The sequence below is a fragment of the Orcinus orca genome, chromosome 20, assembly GCF_937001465.1.
Source record: "Orcinus orca chromosome 20, mOrcOrc1.1, whole genome shotgun sequence".
Taxonomy (NCBI): Eukaryota; Metazoa; Chordata; class Mammalia; order Artiodactyla; family Delphinidae; genus Orcinus; species Orcinus orca.
This window is the reverse complement of record NC_064578.1, coordinates 52363474-52377782: the sequence shown is the minus strand read 5'-3', so window position 1 is coordinate 52377782 and position 14309 is coordinate 52363474. Positions and strand designations below refer to the sequence as shown.

General features: G+C 53.4%; 4 protein-coding genes across 8 annotated transcripts in view; 3 read left to right on the top strand and 1 right to left on the bottom strand.

Annotated features, from left to right (window-relative positions):
* Positions 1 to 5007, top strand: part of VRK3 (VRK serine/threonine kinase 3) — a 68607-nt gene extending 63600 nt beyond the window's left edge. The window contains exon 11 of one of the 3 annotated variants that reach the window (XM_049703485.1): positions 4348 to 5007. In XM_049703485.1, the coding sequence (XP_049559442.1) occupies positions 4348 to 4625 (278 nt within the window). In that variant the 3' untranslated portion in view covers positions 4626 to 5007. The remainder of the gene's footprint in view (positions 1 to 4347) is intronic. The other 2 variants (XM_049703484.1, XM_049703483.1) reach the window with 2 other exon arrangements.
* Positions 3028 to 6820, bottom strand: ATF5 (activating transcription factor 5). 2 transcript variants are annotated; one of them, XM_004286152.4, is made up of 3 exons: positions 6681 to 6820; positions 5049 to 5345; positions 3028 to 3825 (listed from the first exon to the last, which is right to left on the bottom strand). In XM_004286152.4, the coding sequence occupies exons 2-3, from the start codon at positions 5224 to 5226 to the stop codon at positions 3164 to 3166; spliced, it is 840 nt and encodes a 279-aa protein (XP_004286200.2). In that variant the 5' UTR covers positions 5227 to 5345; positions 6681 to 6820; the 3' UTR covers positions 3028 to 3163. The 2 variants fall into 2 exon arrangements, with proteins under 2 accessions (XP_004286200.2, XP_049559479.1); XM_049703522.1 differs by lacking the exon at positions 6681 to 6820 and adding an exon at positions 5622 to 5969.
* Positions 6288 to 14309, top strand: part of IL4I1 (interleukin 4 induced 1) — a 39299-nt gene continuing 31277 nt past the window's right edge. Inside the window, exons 1-2 of the mRNA XM_033417261.2 lie at positions 6288 to 6731; positions 11078 to 11133. Coding sequence (XP_033273152.1) covers positions 6517 to 6731; positions 11078 to 11133 — 271 coding nt within the window. The 5' untranslated portion in view covers positions 6288 to 6516. The remainder of the gene's footprint in view (positions 6732 to 11077; positions 11134 to 14309) is intronic.
* Positions 6590 to 14309, top strand: part of NUP62 (nucleoporin 62) — a 25239-nt gene continuing 17519 nt past the window's right edge. Inside the window, exons 1-2 of one of the 2 annotated variants that reach the window (XM_033417267.2) lie at positions 6656 to 6731; positions 11078 to 11133. The gene's annotated coding sequence lies outside the window, so the exon portion shown is untranslated. Of the gene's footprint in view, positions 6732 to 11077; positions 11134 to 14309 lie in introns of both variants that reach the window. The other variant, XM_004286153.4, reaches the window with a different exon arrangement.

Genomic DNA, 14309 nt, shown 5'->3' with positions numbered 1-14309 from the left:
AAAGTGCCTTGGGGACCCTGAGGTCCCCAGACAACATTGGGAACTGCTGGCCTAGAAGCCCCTGCATCCCTGTATTCCTGACCCTGGCTGACTCTCTTAGTTCTATCTTAATGACCAGACTCCCTAACATCCAGTTTCCCCTTTTCCTTTTGGTAATAGGACCACCTAGGCTCTGGCTGAGAAAATGACCAACCATCTAGAGACTATATTTCCCAGGCTACTTTGCAGGTAGGTGTTCCCACGTGACAAATTTCAGCCAAAGGAAGGGAGCAGAAAAGATGTGGAAAACTCCCAGCTCACATCCTTAAAAGGAGGGACCTTAAAAGGAGGGACCTTAAAAGGAGGCTGCTTGCTCTCCAGTATCTCTTTGCCCTTTCCTGCTTTCCGTAACAAAGTTATAGCGATGATGACTTGGCTTCAACTGTCTTGAAGAGGCTGACACTTTAGGAGAATGGTTCCCAAATTGTGGTCCCCAGACCAGCTGTAGCTGCAGCAGTGGCACCTGGGGCTTTGTGAGAGAGGCAAATTCTCAGGCCCCATCCAAGACCTGCTGAATCAGAAACTCTGGGGCATGGGGTCCAGGACTGTGTTTCCAAAAACCGTCCAGGGGATTCTGATGCACAATCAAGTTTGAGGACCAGAGCTGGGAGATGTGGAGCAACAAGGTAGAAGGAAACTGGGTCCATGGATCAGCTCAGCAGGTAGGGCCGACCTACTCCCTGCCCCACCTACCAGTGTGGATATTTACATGAGAAAATCAATCCATCTCACTAAAGCCTGTGTTATGTGGTCTTTGGTAAATCAATACCTTAATCGACAGTATATTTAAATACACTCCTTGAGTCTTCTTGAATTAAAGATTTTAGGCATACATCACACAACCATCAGAAATGGCTACTATTGGGTTGGCCAGAAAGTTCGTTCGGGTTTTTTCCATAATGAACCTTTTGGCCAACTCAATTTTTTTTTCTTTTTTTGCTGTACGCGGGCCTCTCACCATTGTGGCCTCTCCCGTTGCGGAGCACAGGCTCCGGACGCGCAGGCTCAGCGGCCATGGCTCACGGGCCCAGCCGCTCCGCGGCATGTGGGATCTTCCCGGACCGGGGCACGAACCCGCGTCCCCTGCATCGGCAGGCGGAATCTCAACCACTGTACCACCAGGGAAGCCCCGGCCAACTCAATATTAAACAAAAAAATTTTTTTTAAAAAAAGGAAAAGACTAAGTTGGCAAGGATTGGAGAAACTGGAACCCTTGTGTACTGGTGGTGGGAACGTAAAATGGTGCCGCCGCTGTGGAACACAGCTGGGCATTTCCTCAAAAAATTAAAAATAGAATTACCATTTGATTCATCAATTCTACTTCTGGTTGAAACTTGAGGACCTTGAATAGTACCTCATATAAGTGGAATCATACACTATCTTTTGTGACTGCCTTATTTCACTTAGCATAATGTCCTCAAGGTTCATCCATGTTGTAGCATGTGTTAAAATTTCCTTCCTTTTTAAGGCTGAATCATATTCCATTCCTACAGCTAGGAGTACCCATGTAACATAGCTCTAGACAATGAGATGTAAGCAGAAATCTACCAGAGTCAGCTAAGAAAGATTTGACCTCCTGTCTCAAATTTAGATACAATGCCTGGAGCTGTGGCCTCCATCCTGTGACCATGATGTAAAAGCCAAGAGAATCAGAGAGGCTTCAGTTAACAGCAGCAGCCTCTCCTCTAGACTTCTGTGGGAAAAAACTTACGTGCACACCACTGATGGGCAGGTCTGTTGTTACTTGCAGCCAAAAGCATTTATAACTAATACACTTGGTCAAGTGATATCACCTCTGTCTCCCCAACCGGAATGTAGGTTCCACAGTGGCAGAAAACATGACTTTGTTCACCACTATGTGACCAGCCCTCCCTCTCCCAGCCAGCGCCCGGCAGAGACCACACAGATGGAATGAGTGTTTGCGGTTATTCATCCAAAACCTAACAATACCTTCCTCTGGGGTTGACTGAAATAATCATGCAAAATGCTTAAAATAGCGCTCGGTACACAGTAAGCCTTCAAAAAACAGATGTAGCTGAATGTCTCCGCCATGGCTACCAGGCCACCTCCCACTTCCTCCCGACTTCCCCTGGGAAGCTTTGCTCAGACGGCTGGCTCTTCATCACAGGGTACCCCACAACTGTGCTGCAGCCATCCAGCCCCTTTTGGTGTCACCCTTTTTGGTGACAAGGACCACGTGGAGTTCGCACCTTTGGCTATTCTCTCTCTTCCCTGTCTACGTAAGTAACAAATGGAAGCTAAAGTGGGTCTTGTACATTTACCAGTTCAATCAGTCCCATCTTGGCCTTGACTGTGTGTCGGTGTGTGTGCTTGACCGTAAGTATTATGTTATTTCCATTATTATCATTATCGTCTTTGGTCTAAGACTGCCCTCCGAGCAACTTCTCCTCTCAAAGACAAGACGCACAGCCAGAGGAAATTCTTCATTTTATTTCCACTCACAACCCCCAGAAAGGATCAGTCCCTGCCCTCCCTCACCTAGAGGCAGCCCCTCCCCCAACACCTTCACAAAACACTGATTTCCTCCCAGAACTAAAAGGAACACCCAGTCACCCATTATGGCCATTCCCCCCCACCCCCCCACCTCCCCAGCTGCCCACTTATCCACCTGCTCTGTGAACTCGGCCACCTTTTGGTTCCACCCCCAAATGTAGTTCCCCAAGGTCACTTGGCTTATTTTGCTTGTATTCTACGGGCAGCTTTCTTAAAGCCCGCCCTGACTTAGTCTCCAGATGGCTTCCCTGCCCTCCTTTGCATAGACGTTCTGCAGAGATTCCTGGCCTCACTTCCCTGCCTGAGAGACCAGGTTTCCAAGCTCTCCCCTGCCCCCCCAATTTCCCATGGGCCTGTGTTCCTCAGCTGTTAGTTGAAGGGTATAGATGTTGACTAAGGCCAAACATTCCATGATTCTGGGGAGGGAGGAGGGGAGCAAATTCAGAATGGACAGGAAAGGAGGCAAGGATAAAAGGGGAGGGGGAGGGGAAGTTTGGACGGCAGCTAGAGGCAGGGGGATGATGGGGGACCTCCCACCTCAGCCCCAGAAACAGAAGTGAGCCACAGCCGAAGAGCAGCATGCCCGCTATGGCCTGAAGACCCGGCCCAGCTAGCTGGGCCGGGTCCTCTGGTTCCGAGCCTTGTACACTTCGATAAGCAGATCCTTGACGTACTGGATCTCCCGCTCCACCGACTCAGCCCTCTCCCTCAGCTCCCGGTTCCGGGCCTCCAGCCCCTGGCACTCGCCCTCCAGGGCCTCGCCCTCTGCACGCTTCCTCTGGCGGTACCTCAGAGCTGCTGACTTGTTCTGGTCTCTCTTCTTTTGCTTGCGGTCCCCTCGGGTGGCGGCAGGATTGGGGTAGGGGGTGGGGCAGGATGGTTGAGGGGGAGGAGAAGGGGGTTGCTGTGGGGGGCACAGGGGCGCCAACCCCGAGTCCCCCTGCTCGGCCTCACTGCGGCAGTAGGTGGCCAGCAAGTCGAGGGTGTCCGGGGCCGGGGTCGGGTGGAGGTCAAAGGTGGGCAGGGGGAGGGGAAGGGAGAGGGGGGGTGCTGGTGCTGGCTGTGTCGGAGGTGGGGAGGATGGTGGGAGGAGTGGGTCATCAAGGAAGTCTTCCATCTGCTCCAGCTCCTTCTTGAGGAGGGAGGCCATAGCTTCCAGGTCAGGTGGGGGTGGGGAAGGTGGGGGGAGGGCACCTGAGGGCAAGGGGGGCTCCAGAGGGAGGAGGGCTGTAAAGTCCACCCTCTCGGTCATCCAGTCAGAGAAGCCGTCGCCTGGAGGATTGGAGAGGGACAGAAAGCTCCTTGAGTTCCTAAGCCTCCACCCAACCAGGTCCCACTCACGACTACTTCATTCGTCCCATTCGTTGAGTAAAACCACCAACCAGCCAATCAGTCAACCAACCAATCAAGGAATCATCAAACCAGTCAACAGACCAACAGACCAGCCAACTAACCGACCAATTAGCCAAACAATCAATGAACCAGTCAACCAACCAATGACCCAAACAACAAAACAGTCAACCAGCCATTTCTTCAACCATTCTAACATCCTCTTTACCGATTAGCCTGCATCTGTGGTTTCTTGATTTACCCTCTAGTTTACTCGTAAACGGCAAACTAAATCACACATAAACACACCCTGTTTCATCTTTAATTAATTATTGAAAACCCACTATGTACCAAGCATTTGGGATACACTAATGAATAAAACACTTCCTGCCTCAAGAGCTCTGCCTATGCTGTTTCCTCCACCTGAAAAGCTCTTCCCTTTTTTTTTTTTTTTTTTTTTTGCAGTACACGGGCCCAGCCGCTCCACGGCATGTGAGATCTTCCCGGACCGGGGCACGAACCCGTGTCCCCTGCATCAGCAGGCGGACTCTCAACCACTGCACCACCAGGGAAGCCCAGTTCTTCCCTTTTCATGGCTCATTCCTTACCATTCTTTAGGTCTCAGCCAAAATGTTACTGACTTGGAGAGGGTTTCCTGGCTCCCCGCTCTAAATGTGTCCTTGTTGTCATTTTTAAAAAATATATTTATTTATTTTTATTTATTTAGTTGCGCCGGGTCTTAGTTTAGGCAGGCAGGCTCCTTAGTTGCAGCATGCGGACTCTTAGTTGCGACATGCGTGTGGGATCTAGTTCCCTGACCAGGGATCGAACCTGGGCCCCCTGCATTGGGAGTCTTAACCACTGCGCCACCAGGAAAATCCCCCTTGTCATTTTTAAGCTCAGCTACTAAGTGTTTCCCACTTATCCCCATGCATCATGGTTTAATATGTCTCTTGTCTGTCTCCCCAGTAAAGTGTGAGCTCCAAGAGGGCAGGGATCATGTCAGTCTTGTTTCCAGCTGTATCCCCAGCACCTAAGACAGTGCCTGACATATTATACATGCTCAATAAATACTTATTGAATGAGTGAAAAGTGAATGAATGAATTCTTCTCCCCTGCCCCCCACAGCCCAGCTCACCCCACCTCCATTCTTTGCCTGCCCTTACCTGCCAGGGGCTCTCCCCCCGCTGGAAGCCTGCCCTCTAGGGCTCCCCCAAGGACCTCATAGGGGCCCAGGGGGTCAGGGGCCAGGGGGAGTTTCCCATAGTCTACGAGCCAGCCCAGCCCGCTAGCTGGGAGCAGGGTCCTGTCCAGCTCCAGCCCCAGGGTCGCCAGGAGTGACATGGCTGCAGCACGGGCGTTGGGCACGGATGGCAATGGAGAAGGCTGCACCAACAAGTGGCAGGAGGCTCTGGCGGTTACTCAGCTGCACGAAGACAGGCACCAAGGCAAAAGCGGAGTACCTACGAGTGTGACACAAAAGTGAGTGGGTCAGGGGCCGGCCTCACCTACTGCCAAAGCCACGGGGAAACCAAGCCATACCCCCAGGGCCCCGGGATTCCTTGCCCTTTCAGAATTCTAAATCTGCCCTTTCTTTCCCCAAATCTGAGCCCCACCCATTCCCAAGGGAATTCTCTTTACGCCCGACTTACTTTTCTTCAGAATTCCCCAGACCCAATCCTTCCAATACAGAAACCTATGGTCTCCCAGGGGAATTTCCTTAAGTCCCTCCCACCTACCGCATAATATTCCATTTCATTAAAAAAAAACACTCAATCCCAGGGGAATTTTCTTGCAGCCACACCTCTTCCTCTAAAATACATCCTTTAGGCCCCACCTCCTCTCTAGATTCCTTCTCAAATCTCTTCCCAGGGGAATTCCCCCCTGTCCCGCCCCTTCATCAATGTCATCCGTTCGAATCCCACCCTTCCCTTTGAATTTTGCGGTGATTGCCACTGTTCCTCCAAATCCCGCCCCCACGGTTTATTTTAGCTCCACCCCTCCCCGACGATTCCCCAGAGGCCTCGCCTCTTTCTCAGATAGAAACACCATCCCCTCAGCTAACGGTTTTCTTAGTCCCGCCCCTTCTCACCGTGGGTTACCCCCCCAAGCCCCACCCCCCCGTGACGCCTCTTATCCTAGCTCCATCCCCTTAAACGGGTCGTTTCTAAGTCCCGCCTTCTCCCCTGTCAATCTAAACCAGCCCCCCCCGCCGCCCCCCGGAGGTGCCTGAATGAAACGGAGGGAAGATGTGCTTTGCGCCTGAACAAAGTGGAGGCGGGCGGGTGGAGGCTGCAGGCGGAGAACAGCTCCTCACTCTCCGCCATCCACACGCGGCTCTCTCGCCGAGGGCTAAAGCGCATGCTCCACCGTAGCGGCCCCATTGCTCCCTCAGGCCTCCGCCCTCCTGGGGGTCAGTGCGCACGTGCGGCTGCTTGCTGCCCGCCCTTTGCATAGAAATACTACCGCTGGTGGACAGATGCGCATGAGCAATCGCTCGCAGACTCATTCAGGGCGTGGGGGAACCACCACCCTCTCTGGGAACTAGTGCGCAGGCGCAAACGCACATGTGCTGTCTTTAAACACCAACGTTGTCTGGAAGAACGCACCCTCCCCCCATCGGGCCGAGTGCGCATGCTCGACCGCGCGCGCGAACGACCCGTCTTCCGTCTTCTGCGCCTGCGCGACCGTGATTCCTCAGTCTCGTCTCCCTACGCCCCAGACTCGGTCGTGAGGGCCGCGAGCTTCGAAAGGGCGGGAAAGGCCGTTGGAGAGGGAGAGGCGAGCGGTTTACTCACTCCATGGCTGCGCAAAGGAGAGGCGGCGGCGGCCTCGGCTGAAGAAAGAAGGTAGGAGCGGAGAGCGCAGGCGCGGTGAGCGCGGAGACTGGCCGCGGGCACAGAGGGGTCGCGGCTACAGAGCCATGGCCGGGGCTACGCGGGCTGAGGTGGCGTCGCGGTAGTGTGAGGAGAAATCATGATCTGAGGATGGGGAATGAGGTGACCCCGTGGACTGGGGACAGATATACCGGAGGTGGCGCAGCACGGCCTGCCCGGATCCCTCCGCGCCCCGCCCCGCGCGGCCTCAACCGTGAGGCGGGCCTGACCGCCCGCCCTCGGGGATCCCGGGATCCGGCCCCCTCATCCTTCCCACCCCGGGAATTCAGGCCTCTCCTTTCTCTGACCTGTAGATCTAGCCCCGCTTTCCTCCCAGCCTCGGGGGTGCCGACCCTTCTTTCCCTCTGACTCTGGGGTCCGGCTCTCTGCCCCCTCTGATTTGGTGACTCGGCCCTTCCTCTTCCCTGAGACCCGCACTAGTTCATTTCGCCTTTCTTTTTCCCTGCTTCGCGAATTTCCGGTCAGCCACATGTTGATCTCTTTATCCTTAATTGCCGTCCCACTCGGAGAACACTTTTTGTGGCTTAGAGTCTGGCGTGAGTCACTGAGCCCGCTCCGTTCAAATCAGAGACCGGCGAGGGTGGCCTTGGACAAGTAAATTCTCTAGTCTCTCAGATAGGGGATTATTTGTAAAGTAAGGAGAATAATCAAGTGTACCTGGTGGGGTCGTTTGTGAGAAATAAGTCCATTCCTGGGAAACCCAGATCCCACCTCCTACATGCTCGCTCAGCGTCTTTTATGATCAGTAGGAGGGAACTCTGAGCCCCGCGTCCACCCTTCCGACCCCCGTGGCCGGAGCCCCAGACACTTAACCATGCAACACTTGCTAATAGGTCGTTCTTGTGTTTCCTTCACTCCTCCAAGGTGATTTCCAGCCATCCCTGCCCTCTCCCATGCAAATGATGGACACTCAGCCCCATCTTGGTGCAGGGAGTCGGTCATCGCCCTCAGTCTTATCTTTTCTCCATCCCCTGCCCACCTCTCCTCAGCCCTTATCCTTAGCACTCCTTTCAGGCCCGTTGGTTCATTCTTCTGTCCCTCCCCTAGACTTCCTTTCGAAGGATCCTCTACCTCGGCTGCGCCCCGCCCCCCCCCCCCCCACCTAGATCAGTCTTCACACTCTGCCAGAAAGAGCGAGATCTGTACTTGCATCACTAAAAGAGATCGGGCTTCCTAGCCATCCCCTCCCCCTGCACTGGACCCTCCACCAGCGCCAAGTGGATGTGGGTCTTTCCTGTGCAGCAGAAACCCCTCCTTTTCCCACCCTGCATTCATCCACATGCTTATGAGACTGAATCAAGATCCAAAGAAGGTGGGGGACCCTGATCTTGAGAGTTAGCTGGGAGTGAATACACACAGGCTTTTTTTCTTTTCCTTCCAAATGCATGTGCTCTTTTTTTCTCCCGGTTTTATTGAGATATAATTGACATGTAGCACTGTATACGTTTAAGGTGTACAACATAATGATTTGGCTTACACACCTCGTGAATTGATTACCACAGTAAGTTTAGTGAACATCCATCACCTCCTACAATTCCAACACTAAAGAAATAGAAAAAACACATACGTTTTTCCTTGTGATGAGAACTTTAGGATTTATACTCTTAACAACTTTCATATACAACATATAGCAGAGTTAATTATATTTATCGTATTGTACATTATATCCCTCGTACGGGCTGCTGTTGCATACAGGAAGTCTTTCTTGGGATCTGACCATGTTTCCTTATGATACTTAACTGTCCACTCTGCCAACTCTTGCCCTATAGGGGCTATGTTATTACCAAGGCAGCATAGAGTAGTGGTTAAGAGCACAGTCTCTGGAGCCAAGTTGTTGGGTTCAAACGCTGAGTACACCCCACTTACTAGCTTACTGGCAATTTCCCTTCCCTGTGCCTCGGTTACCATTAACAGTGCCAGAATAAAGCATGGAGTTGAGTTAATAGAAACGGACTGAGGTACGTGGCTGTTAATAGTACCTGCTTCTTAGTACTGTTTTGAGGATTAAATGAGTTAATCCAGGTCAAGTGTGCTTAGACTAGTGCCTGGCACACAGTAGGTGCTACATAAGGGGGTTTTATTATTACTCTTATTGAGTTGGATATGTTTTATCTCCATTGCTAAGCAGTAGTGCTTTTAAAGTTCTTCTAAGTAAGAAGGACCGACTTCCACTCCTCAGTGTAGATATTTGAGCGATAGCAGGTGGGATTAGGGGAGTCTGTTGGACAGGCCGCTGGCAGTGAGGGGGCACAATCACTCCCCAGTCTTCTTCGAAAAGACCTTCTAGATTATAACAGGTGGACTAGGTAGAGTATTTTTCTTTAAATAACTTTTTATTTTGGAATAATTGTAGATGTACTGCAAAGACAGTGCAGAGTCCCCTTATACCCCTCTTCCAGTCTCTGTCACTGGACATCTTGCATTACGCTCGTACACTTGTCACAGCTCAGGAGCCAACATCAGTACGTTCCTATTACCTAGACTCCACCTTGTCTTCTAATTTCACCAGTTCTTCGCTAACGCCCTTCCTTTGTTCCAGGATCCCCTCCAGGATGCTGTCTTACACTTTAGTCGTCCGTCTCTGTAGCCACCTCTGCTCTGCAAAGGCTTTTTAGACTTTCCTTGTCTCTCACAACCCTGACAGTTTTGAAGAGTGCTGGTTGGATATTCTATGGAATGTCCCTCCATTTGGTTTTGTCTCATAGACAGGGATTGTGGGGTTTTGAGAGGACGACCAGGTAGGATATTTTTTAATAACTGGGAATGAACTTAGTGTGGGAATCTTGCTGCTTGTAGATTGCGGCGTTTGCTGACTGAGAAGACCCTGGTCCCCCTGTCCCAGCCCCTTGTGCCTTTTTCTCTCTCCATCTGATGGGTCCCATAGAGTTGAGTTCTGCTGGTGCCAGCTTGCACACTGAGCTCCCAGCCCTTCAGGGCATATTCGAATTTATGGGCGGTGGGTCATCAGTGGTGCCTGTGAGCCCAGGTCTTGGCACCCTGAGCCCTCTCCCCACACCCACCTCTGGACCTGTTGCCCATCCAGGACTCAGATGCCTGGGCCTCCCCCAACTTCACAAAGTCCTCTGGGGTCCAGGTGCCCCAGGCCCTTCAACTCCTGAGCTGGGGCTAGGAGCGTGGGTGGGGCTGCTGGGGACTCTTTTTCAGTGCGGAGGAGCCAGGCTTGGGGAGTGAGGTGGCCATTGCAGCCAGGTTGCATCACCCTGGCTGTTTGACAGGGAGGGGGAGTGGGGGATTCTCTGGGGGCCGCCCTGCGCACCCGGCAACGGTTCCTGGTTAGTGAAGCCCTGGATTGGAGAGAGGCTCCAGCACAGCAAGGGAGGGGTTTGGGGAGGGGGAGGGAGAGCAACCTGTGCAGAACCCTGAGAATCAGGCTCGATGCCAAGAACTACCAAGAACAGACTCAGATCACAGAGGCTGACCGGCTCAGCTTGCAGGGGGCAAGGTGTCGTGTACAGTCACACTGCTGGTTAGAGCCTGGGCCTCCGCCATATAGCTTCCAAGGCCCTGCTGGTCCCAGGGAGAGCGTGTCCTCTCTCAGATGTGTGGGGTCCCTGACCCCCAGCTCAGGATGTAGCCTGCTGGGAGGCACCAAGCCTGGACCTTCACCTCGGGTCTGCTGCTGCTCACAATTGCCAAATTCTGTTGATTGTGACCTGACCCTCCCCATCCCCTGTCCCAGAGGAGGCCCTCCTCACCTGTCCTATCGCAGAACCCCGAACTGGTCTCCCAGTCAAGGTGACGGGCCTGCAGTGATGGAAGAGGCACCGAGTTTTCCATCAGATGGACCCAGGTTTCAATCCCAAGCCCATACCACCTAGTTCTGGCCAAGGGTGCACACGAGGCCCTTACTCTGCCTTGGCCTCAGCTGCCTTCTGAAAAGTGGCTCAGATCGCTTCTCAACCTTTTGGCTAAGATCAAGTGAAAAGTGGCTCAGAGCCTTGACTCTGGAGCCAGCCTGCTAGGTTCACATCCCAACACCACTTATTTGACCCTCGGCAAGTGACATCTTCTCTCTGTGATTCAGTTTTCTCATCCATAAAATGGGGATAAGATGACCCACCTCCTAGGATTATTGTGAGGATTAAATAGGTAGATGTATGTAAAATTCCTAGAACAGAGCCTGCCTAATTATGAGCATTAATTATTTCTCTTTAAGGCTTAGGTGCTGAGGGGATTATATGAAATGATGTAGGTAAAGCCCAGCACTTGCTAGGAACTCAAGGTCAACCCATGTTTGTTTCTCTTCGTATTCGTACCCCACTTTGTTCTGCTTTCAGAGCCGCCTCGAAGGCAGATGTCTGTGTGTGTGACTGTTTCCCCGAGCACTTAGAGGGTAAGTCAGGACCCTCCTCATTCCCAAGAATCATTCCTCACAGCCCCCAGCCCTGTGCTGTGGGGCATGCGGGGATCTCAATTCCCCGACCAGGGATCAAACCCATGGAGTGGAAGCACAGAGTCCCAACTGCTGGGCCACCAGGGAAGTCCCGCATCAGTTTATTTTTAAATGAGTTGCTCAGGCACAGAGACTGGGGAATTCAGTCCTGTGGCCTCTGAAGGGGCCCTAGGGCAGGTGTCTGCATCATGCAGGCCAGGAGGGCAGAGGTTGGGGGTGGGTGTCTTGGCAAACAAGGGCAGGAAGGCCAAGGCCAGTTCAGCTGGGGAAAGGGCAGTGCAGGGGCCAGGCACACAGAACACAGGTCTGCCACGTGGCCCAGTGGCTCAGAGTCCTCCAGAGTCCCTTCCCTCCCCTTCCTCCTGCTACATCTTCCTCAGCAGAGGCAGCCACAGCTCTCAGAGCCTGGCGAGGCCCCATACTGCTGCACCAGCTCCAGCACCCTCGATGGTCATCTTCTGTTTTCATTTCCTGTGGCCACTGTAACAAATTGCCGCAGACTTAGTGGCTTAAAACAACATGCACTTATTCCCTTTCAGTTCTGGAGACGAGAAGTCTAAAAGGGGTCCTTCTCGAGGCTCTAGGGGAGAATCCATTCCCTGGCCTTTTCCAGCTTCGAGAGGCTGCCTGCATTCCTTGGCTCGTGGCCCCTTCCTTGAATCACTTCTACCTCTGCTTCCATTATCATGTCCCCTATCTCCTCCTTTGATACTCTTGCCCTCCCTCTTATAAAGACCCTTGTGATTACGGTAGGGCACACCCCAAAAATCCAGTATAGTGTCTCCATCTCAAGATCCTTAATTTAACAACATCTGTAAAGTCCCTTTTGCCTATAGGGTAGCGTTCACAGATTCTGAGCACTAGGATGTGGACGTGTTTGGGAGCGTCATCCATCCTGCCACGCCTCCCCTCTCGGGACCTCCGTTTCCTCATCTGGGAGCTAAAGGCTAGCACCAGCCCTGGCATACCCGTCCCTCATATGCCCACAGGGAGTGGACAGGGTAAACTGAAGGTAATTGACAGCATGGTGTCCTGGAGCTCAGGACACATCACTTATCACCGTGTGGCCTTCAGCAAGGTGCTGTGCCCCCACGTGCTACATCAGAAGAGCAGGGACAATAGCAGAGGGCAGTGGTGAGGACCAGAGATAACGTGTGAAAAGGCCTAGAACGACGCCTGGCTCCGCCAGCGAGCTGTCCCTGCAGGCACGGTGCTGCTCAGGGTCGGCCCATGTGCCCTGCAACAGTGCCGGCCTGGCAGCGCAGAGCTTCGGGTTTCATAGAAGTGAGAAATCCAGACTTCTCCATGAGATCCAAGTTTTAAAAGGTTGGTGAGTCACTCAGAGAAACCTCAACAAACCTCGAGTGTGGATAGGCTGGGGCCGAGGGCCCTCCCTGACCTTTGTGTGCGGTGATTCCTACCCCCCTGCTCCCAACCCCACATCTGTCATCCTCTGCCCAGAGCAGAGAACTAAAGGAACTGAGGACTTCTCGGTGCAGGACCACACATACCCCTGAGCTGTTCCCCCCACCCCCCGCCGGACTGACCCAGCTTGAAAGGGTGCCGGTCTCACTTAGACTCTGCCCAGCCTATGCGCGGTTGGGGAGGGCATTGTTTGTGGGGAGCAGGGAAGGGGGTCTCTAGGGAATCATCCGGGAAGGTTGGGTTCCTGCTGAAGGGGGGCTGGTGTCCTTCATCAGCCATCCATGCCCCCAGGACCACCAGTACATGTAGTCAAACCATTTGGGTTTCTTGCTTGTCGCAGCTGTGGGGCCACCCACCTTGGGGGCCCATGGGGCATCTCAGGAAGGGGGTGTCAGAGGGGGCTTTTAGGGGCTGGGCTGGGTTAGGTGACTGGGGAGGGTTCAGGGAAGAGGGGTTTTGCTCTGGATTGGAGGCCGGCAGGGAGCAGGGGCAAGGCCGTGACCAGCGTCCTTTGTCAGTGGAGCTGACGCTGTGCTTAGTTAAGAAGCAGCCGTCAGCTCTGAGCCAGGAGAGTGATGTTTGGTCATTTTTGTGCTTCGGACAGTGTGTTTCTGTCTGTGTTGAGACGTGTCAAGATCCATCACAATCAGGTGGCCTTGCCTGATGTGTTCTGTTCAGTTGTTTATGCCCAGCAGGAGAGTACAGGGCCACTCTTCCCTTTCTCACAGCAAACCTCCTCGTGCCCGATGGGGGATGGCAGGTGGAGGGCAGCTGCAGCGCAGCCTGTACCCCTGCCTTGAGGTGGGCTTGGATGCACCATACCCCCAGGTTTGCTTGGGCACAAAGGAAAGTAGCAAGGCCTGAATGAACGCAGTTGGCACCCACTGGGATGGCCAGTCATAGGGGGAGCCAAGGGAGCAAGAGAGAGGGGGTTTGAGGCAGAGGCAGGGGACCATAACAGGAACACCTCACAGGCCTGAGAGGTCCCCCAGGACTGCCCCAGGGGGGGCTTTGAGGGCCAGCAGCCAGCAGGGCCCTAGACCTCAGAGCTGTTAGGTTTGTTCAGTAGCCCTTTGCCCTTCTTCTCCTGCCCGCCCCCACCCAGAGCAGGAACAGATTCCAGCGGGGGCCGGGGGGACGCAGGGCAGGAAAGGGCATCTGAGGCCCCCGCTTCACTCCAAGCCGTCAGGAGTCTAGCCTGCAGTGAGGGAAAGCAGACGGCACTGAGTTGGATTTGAGAGTGAAACCTGAACCACTAAACTAGTCTGGAAGGTGACAGAGGTGACCTGGGATGTCATTAGGGAACAGGAAGGGGGTGCTGGACATGGCACGCAATGGGGGGGGCGTAGTGGTGAAAAGGGTCACACTGGAGAGGCTCCTGATGCCCCAGCTTAGCTCTGGGGCCAGACAGCCTCGGTCAGTCCTAACCACCGGGGCGACTTTGGGCAAGTTACTGAAGTTCTCTTGGCTTCAGTTTGCTCATCTGTAAAATGGGAACGCTGGTAGTTCCTGCCTCTTTGGGTTGTAGTCAGTACAGGTAAAGCACTACAAACAGGGCACAGCACATAATAAATGTCCAGAAGTGTTAGTGCGGTGGTTGATACCCAGGGATAAGTAGGGGCTGTGATTGGTTCTAATCTCAGAATCAAAGCCACCCTGCCCCCCACCTCTGGCAGGTTTCACCTGGTTCC

Coding starts and splice junctions, on each gene's coding strand:
- ATF5 (XM_004286152.4), bottom strand. CDS start 5,226: ATGTCACTCCTGGCGACCCTGGGGCTGGAGCTGGACAGGACCCTGCTC. Junction 3,826..5,048: donor GGGGGGAGAGCCCCTGGCAG/GTAAGGGCAGGC, acceptor CCAATCCTCCAG/GCGACGGCTTCTCTGACTGG.